This window comes from Quercus suber, unplaced genomic scaffold (genome assembly GCF_002906115.3).
Source record: "Quercus suber isolate HL8 unplaced genomic scaffold, Cork oak 2.0 scaffold_218, whole genome shotgun sequence".
In the NCBI taxonomy this organism is placed as follows: Eukaryota; Viridiplantae; Streptophyta; class Magnoliopsida; order Fagales; family Fagaceae; genus Quercus; species Quercus suber.
Genome location: NW_027069676.1, coordinates 720,216 through 728,143, shown reverse-complemented (window position 1 = coordinate 728,143; position 7,928 = coordinate 720,216). Strand labels below are relative to the sequence as shown.

The 7,928-nt window shown below is 30.2% G+C and overlaps 1 protein-coding gene across 1 annotated transcript; it reads right to left on the bottom strand.

Moving 5' to 3' along the window:
* Positions 1-476: 476 nt before the first annotated feature.
* Positions 477-2,462, bottom strand: LOC112003177 (peroxidase 45). Its single transcript, XM_024035365.2, has 4 exons — positions 2,193-2,462; positions 1,731-1,919; positions 1,351-1,516; positions 477-1,055 (listed from the first exon to the last, which is right to left on the bottom strand). Exons 1-4 carry the CDS (start codon positions 2,400-2,402, stop codon positions 649-651), a joined length of 972 nt encoding a protein of 323 aa, XP_023891133.1. The 5' UTR covers positions 2,403-2,462; the 3' UTR covers positions 477-648.
* Positions 2,463-7,928: the final 5,466 nt, after the last annotated feature.

Below are 7,928 nucleotides of genomic sequence, written 5' to 3'. Positions count from 1 at the left end.
AATAGATTAGAAGGATTTTTTTTTTTTTTGAGAAAGTAAAATTACAAGGGATTAAATTGAAAGTTTAAGGAACCAAATTGACATATTCAATAAAGTCCAAGAGTGATATTTGCAAATAGCTATAATTTAATTTAAATAATAAAGACTGCTTAATTAATCTATAGAAGACATAAGCTACATGACATTAGTTGAAATATATATATATATATATATATATATATATATNGAGTATGGATAGAATATTGAGATTGATAGTTATCTATGCATGGATAGTAGTATGGTTTTTTTTTAAAGTGAGTTTATTAGACCAAATTTGACTAAAAACATGTTGAGGCTTATGTGAATGCTTTTATAATGAAAAACACAAATAGTAAGGAACATATATAAAATCTTGGAGTAGCTATTGCCAACTTTAGTACGCAACCTCTGCTTATCACTAGTAGTCAGAAAATTTGCTTTGAATGGTCCTCTTTAGGTACTCTCAAGTCGTAATTTTTTGATTTGACATTTTCTTTTTGTAGGTGAACTTGTCACTTTTATTATATTATGAAAGTTACAATCAAAAAGCTAAACACTTGTAGGTTGTGATACAATCATAGATAACAAAGCTAGAAGAAAAATCATTAAAAGAAAGAATGAGTCTCTCTTCTAGTTAATTCGAGTGCAATCACGACGAATTTCACCTTGATTTCCAGTCTTAACCCCTACTCGGCCTAGTTTGGTTATAGCAGTCACAAAGGCCTGTTGAAAAGCTCCATTGTTTGATGCAAACAAGTTAACAGTGGACTTTGATCTTGTATCTGTAAACAATATCTCATCAGAGCTGAAGAGACCCTTTCCTTGCTGAAGGTTTTTGAAGTAAGCATTGTCGAATGTATTAGGTGTGGTTGGGTCCATATTAATGGCAATTCTAGGATCAACGTTTATCGGACACATCTGTCTAAGTTGCAAAGCGTAAGCTGAATTTAGTGTCGGGTCAATCCGGCTTTTTGGGCTGAAGTTGTAGATTCGATTGGAGAAACGGCTGCAATGAGAAAACCCAATTGTGTGTGCACCTAATAGAAACATAAAACTTCACAAGTCAACTAATATGATAAATGACCGATATTAGAGACACTACAAATTTTATCACATAAATTCTACAAATTGACATATCATTAATTTATATAAAATAAAAAAATAAAAAAAATCAAACATTAGTATTTTGTTGTTGAAAAATTTATAGTAGTTTGAGCCTTAGAAAATATTTTGCTTTATGTGTCTTATAAAAAAGAGTTACTAAACCATGTCAAATATATGTTACATAGAAAATTCTAAGAGCTAGAACAAAGGGCTTGAAGACTCAGGTACCTGATAAGGCAATCATATCTGTCTGGGTAAGTCCATTTGAGCTAAACATGGCATTGAGCTGGTCTAAATTGAAATTTGGATGAGGAAGATGCCTTTGAACACTGGCAGAAGTAGATATCCTCCCATCACGCCTCCCCAATTCGACTGTGTATGATGGCCCTCCTGCCTGTATTACATGTCAAAGCATATACCATTAGATAAAGTGTTGGTGCTAAATAATAATGATTGTGGTAGTTAAACTATGTATAAATTAGTTGAGAGTTGAGTTGTTGAGAAGTTCAAAAATTTTCATAACTATACATCTTTTTTCCAACTATGTTTTCCCTGAAAATGACAAATAATGAACTGAAAAGAGAACCGTTTGTTGGGAGTCCACATACCAATACTACCACATCTCTAGTGGCAAGAGCTAGTATATCAGCACAAGAAACTTTGTTTGTGCACCGAGAATCACTATCGACAGCTGCCTTAGCTTTGATCACAGTGTCAAATCCATCACCCGCAAGAGAAAGGTCATCAGGGTTATCCTTCTCTGATGGTGAGGATATCAAAACTGAAGCATCACATCCCTGTTCCAGAAGAAGCCAATATCTTAATATATAGGTAACATCTTGTAAACTCACCATGATACCAAAACTGATATTAACAATGCTACGGACACAAAAAATTTAATAAGTTTTTTCAAAATTTATCAAAGTAACAGATTGTGATCAGTGCAACATCACTTTTACTTTAGACCAGGTCTAATTAATGTTACTTTTATCATACAACAATCACAATCTGTTACCTCAACCCTTATGAAAAAAGTATTGAAATTTGTTGTGTGAGATAAGACTACAAACCCGAACAAAGCAATCGTGGAAGAAGAGTCGAAGAGTTGCTGGGGCAGTAACAAAGGTCTGCTGGAACTTCTTTGAGACAGCTGAGCGGACTAATGATTCAACATTTGGGCATGTGTTCTTGTAGAAATCACTTCTAAGTTGAGCTGAAGTAGTGGTTAGAAGGAGAGCAAGAAGCAAAAATGACAAAAGAATGGCACTGCGAGATTCCATTGCTTCTTGTTGCTGTTGTTGTTTTGCATGCTGCGTGGGGTTTAGGGATTATTTATACAGAGAATTTGAAGACAAAGAAAGGATAGTAAGATAATGTTATACCCCTGGTTGAGACAAAGAATCCTGCAGGTACACTCTGGCCTTAATGCATGGATTTTTTTTTTTTTTTCAATGTTATTTTATTTGTTCGCCATCGATGTTGAAGAGATCGTGACAATAGAAAATAATTCGAAAATTATTTAGAGATAAAATTGTTAAAATTTGAACCATGTGGAACAAATTGACTGCAAACTGAAATTTGGAGGGATAAAAATTTATTTCAACCAAATTTTTTCAAATAATTGAACTACTTTTGAAGTGCATGCATGGACGGGTTTTTATTCTCACACATTTACTATTACACTTTTTTTTTTCATATCTATGTTTATGTATTATAACGTGGATATTTTCGCATCAATTATAGATATGTGTGTAAAATAATAGCGTGAATAAGTGTGAAGGAGTGTAAAAAGAATATTTTTCATGCATGGATATCTATTTCTAAGGATTGTAGAGTCCACTGCAACAATGCATAGGACAATGAACATGTTCGACGGACACTGAAAGACAATCTTATCTTTTTTAATGTTGGACAATAGGATTGTAAATAAGTTGGCAACTCAGTACATGTGCACCTCTGCCCACTACATTGCAATCTAGTGCCCTTCACTTCACCGCCCCTCTCCAAAATAAAAGAAAAATAATTAAAAAGTAAGCCACTTCTTGATGTGATTTGATTTGAATTTTGATTTGCCAATTGTGCTATGTACTTCCAGTCTCCCATCATACGATTCACTCTAAGTACATTTAAATAATTTAATTCATTTGTTGTTGGTAAAACTCTATTACAAATACTTTAAAAGTCTAAAATACTATTGCAATTAAGAATCTGTTTGTTTAAAGATTTCTAGTATCGTTATTTAAACGTTATGCAAATATGTATGAGTTAAAAAATATTGTTAAAATGCGTGTTTCAGTGTTTAAATATTGAAAACTGCTATTCAAACAACTGTACCAAACACTCCCTAAAAAATTTATTGCCAAAAATCTCAAAAAGTTTCTAGATTTAATTTAAAAATGCTTTCATCATCTAATAATCTTTTATTCAGATGAAAATTCAATCTTTAACTAAATAAATCTACCAATTTCTTAAAAAAAAATTAAGGCTCTTAAAACACGTTTTCAATAGTGCTCCAATACACCCTTTTAATCTTTTATCATTCATATATGAAAATGTATTACTATTTATCAATCTTTTTTTTTTTAACCTTTAGTTTGGTAAGACTTCTAGCTCGTGAAGGCATTATTTACTATACCAAGTACACAAAAAGATAGAAGCTTGTAAGAGAAACTCCTATCAAGATTCTTTTATGTGGAGCTAAATTTGGTGTATAGTAGAAATAACAATTGCTGATAAGAAACTTCATGCTAAACTAAAGTAATAGATACCTTATTTTAGTTTATCTTTTTCACCATAGTTTTAAAAATTATTTGCTAACCACCAACAGTTGCCAGTCAAAACTTATAAAAAAACGACATTAATAATGCACAATATTCAGCACGTATTACCTAACTACAAAACCTTTTTTCTCCTTTCTGTTTTCTCACAACGAAACAAAACTTAAACCAAAAGAAGAATGCTCAGATATATACATGGTTTTTGATCTTGGATGGTCAATTTTATTCGTTAGTAATGTATCTAGGAACATGCTCATAAACATAATAATTATATATATATATATATATGTGTGTGTGTGTGCGCGTGTGTAGGTAAGTCCATAAAATATATGTGACTCTTAATTAATGTTTTTTTTTTCTTAGATAAAATGGATTTGAACTATGATATCCATTCTATGATGACTGTTGTTTAATATCAAGCCAAGACATCGATTGATTTTTTTTGTTTATGTGGGATTCAAATATCTGTATCTTTTATTAGAAGACAAAATACTTTATTAATTGAACTAAATGGGACTTACATTTTAAATTAAATTTTTGGTAATATAAATTGTCCCAAAAAAATTTTATATGTTGTTTATTATAAATGTAAGGCTAGTACATTTCATTTCTATTAGTTCATTAATAAAAACAATATCATCTTAACTATATTTTAAGCAATTAATCATTAGCGTGAATGAGAAAGAAATTTTTTTTTTTTTTTTAAGAAAAAAAAAGTTTGACCAAACGTTTCAAGTACAAAATTAGATATATTATCAACCAAGTAGGCCAAATCAATTGTATGCCCATGTACTTGTAGAACAAGTAACTTAGCCTTGGGTTAGTTTAGGGTTAGTCAACTATTCTCTAGTATATAAACGCTATATTGGGTTCTTTATAACGAATACAAACCCTCTATACCACTTTTTGTGTTCCACCAATCGTAACTTGTCATGTGTAAATTTTTTTCTATTTTAAACTTAACTTTGGTTATTTTATAAGAAATGTCAAACAAATACATGATACGTTGTAATTAGTAGAACATAAAGTAGAATACAAAAAGAAGTACAGAAGATTTGTATTCTTTGTAACACAAGGCTTAATATAATATATAGCCATCAATGGCTCTAACACCATGGACATAAGTAGTTAAGCGGAACCACAAAAATCTTTGTGTGTATTCTCTTTCATGCTTCTGCTTATTATTCAATCATTACACACAATCACACAACAACTTTAACACAAAGGTTGTGATATTGGTAATCTAACTAAGTGATGAATTCGGATTTAGTTCATATTTAATTAAAATAAGAATAAATAAACAAACAAGCAAATAGTATTATTATTATTATTATTATTATTAGGCTTAGTGTGATACTTGATAATAAATTCACCTTTGGGATTCTTGACATTAAGAATAGAAAAACAGAGCTATCAAAAAAAGAATAGAAAGAACAGAAAAGAAGACTACTAAAAAAATGACAGTATAGGAGAGGTAAAGAAAAAAAAGAAAGGAAAGTAAATACCCCATAGAATATGAAATATAGTGAAATGAAATGGGACAATCCATAAAAGTTAATCATAAAATTTGGCAGCTCGCCTTATGATCAGTTTCTATAAGTTTCTTTGGGAAGAAGACGAACCAGAAGGACCAGGACATGAGCAGACTATAATCTGACCACGAACTCCATGAAAGTTGCCCTGAAAGTTGGCTAGGAAATAAGAAAAATTAACTTCATTGGCCATATATATATGAACCTTAGAAGATGCACGGGCACCCTGTGAAGATAGATGCGTAGCACGAGACTGGATTTATCCCCAACCACACGGCATTGTAATTGAGTGAATTGAGACCATCATGTGGTGATTTTTGTTGAGTGTTTTTTCTTTCTTTTTTATTTAAGATAAAATGGCAGTCTTTTTTCTTTTCTTTTTTCTTTGTTTGAGTTGATATATGAGAAATTTGATGATTCATTATTTCTTTTTCTTTTTTTAATTAAAAAAAAAAAGTTGGAAAGGTGATTCATTAATGTTGACATCTAGTGGGTTTTTTTTTTTTTTTTTTGCATGTAATTACTCACTTAGCACAAAAATTAAAATACTTAAATTAGACACATGGCACAACATTAAGTTTCAATTGAAATCTAAATTCAATTTAGATTCTAATTGCTTCTTCAACCAAAAAAAAAAAAACCCCAAGAATCTTATAACTTAACTAGTATTTTTTGGTGTTTCCAACATATACATCTAGAATTCAAATTTCTACTCTTCTATTGTTAATATTGAATTATCAAAAAAATAAAATAAAATAAAATAATAAAAATAAATGACTAACATTGCCAGTGGTGGTTGTGGTGGCGGTGGCGATTGGTTTTAGCTTCAACAATGTTTTGATTAGGCCTGTACTTTTATATAATCGAATTATAAAATGATAAAGTTTCTGCCCTAGGATCGCCTAGGAAACTTTTGTTTATGATTTTCTGAATTTTGAGCGTTTGGCATCCAATTGGTAGGGTCTAGATTCTTGCATTTTTGTTTCTTTCTTTGACTGATTGAGAGGCTTTGTGTTGAAGTAATTTATTTTTATTTGATTGTTATATAGTATTTGTTTGGATCACGGCGTGTGCATCCACGTCTGGCGTTTTTGCCCTTTTTTTTTTTTTTTTTAAGTCCAGCACCTCTTGCACTGTTTATGGGACATAAATAGTGTAAATAGGCAAATGCACAGTAATTTCATTTTGAATAGTAACCGGAAAATCATTTTTTATTGTTTTCAGTTTTTAACTTTCAGCAAAATAAGTGGTATCTAAATGCATACATTATGTTTTTAAGAGGAGCGTAGCATTAATAGGTTGTTGATTTATAAGGCCATCTATGTGTATCATTTAAAAAAATCACAATACTCCTTAAAAAAGTTATGTGACTAAAATTACACATGAATGATCTTTTCAATTTCCACATAATGAATTGGAGGAAAATAACTCCAAATTGATTTGAAACTAATCATTTCTCTATTATGATATAAGGTTCAAGTGATAGTCCAATAGTAATGACATTTTTTGTGATCTCTTGTATTTGTGATTCAAAGTTTCAAACATCACCTCTCTCTCTCTCTCCCACTATCTAACTAATAATAATAATAATAAAATAAACATTTATTATGATATTTGAAACGTAGGTTTGAGCCCTTTTTATCTACCAATTTCTTTTTTTTAAAAAGATAATTACAACATGCTGCTAACCCTATAGCTCGAACCCTTTCCCTCCTAAACCCCCAAGCACTTTGTGCATGAGGAGGTACCAATTCCGCTACAAGGCCTTTTTATCTACCAATTTCAGTTATCACTTGCCAACCTCTACTAGAGATAAACCATTTACGACTTGGAATAAAACGCTGAAAATGTTTGTAAGATTGTATCCGTTTGGAAACAACTTATTTATCTTTTTGCTATAAAAAATTTGCTGAAAGTGTGCTAAAATATACTTGTACCTTGAAGATTTTTTAAAAAGTAAAAAAAAATAAATAAATAAAAAAAGATTTTAAAAAGCTAAACATAAAAGTTAAAAGCTAAAAATTAAGTTTATAAGCTAATGTCAAACAGACACACAAGTCCACTAAAACAATTGCATGTTTAGCACCTATCAATACATTGATGACTCTAATATTACTGAAATAAACTGTCTTTAGTATAACAATTCTCAAAAATTGTGGATATTATGAGATTTTTCATTATAATGAAAACAGTATTAGGCTTCACACGTCAGCTTTTCGTGATAGTGCAAAACAATATTTTATTTTCTTACTTTAGTAATGAAACAATTATCATAATACAGCTACCATAATAATATATATCTAATCGTGCTACAATAATAGATTTAGTTAACTTAACCAATTAAGTTTCTTATCATTAAATAAAAAATTTGAAGTTTAAACACTGTTTAAAAATTAATTAGTATCTCAGATCTGATAATAAAGAACAATTATTATAGAATAGGGACCATAAATTGAAGTTCTAATGTGTCTATCCAAAAAATAAAAATCATGCTCAG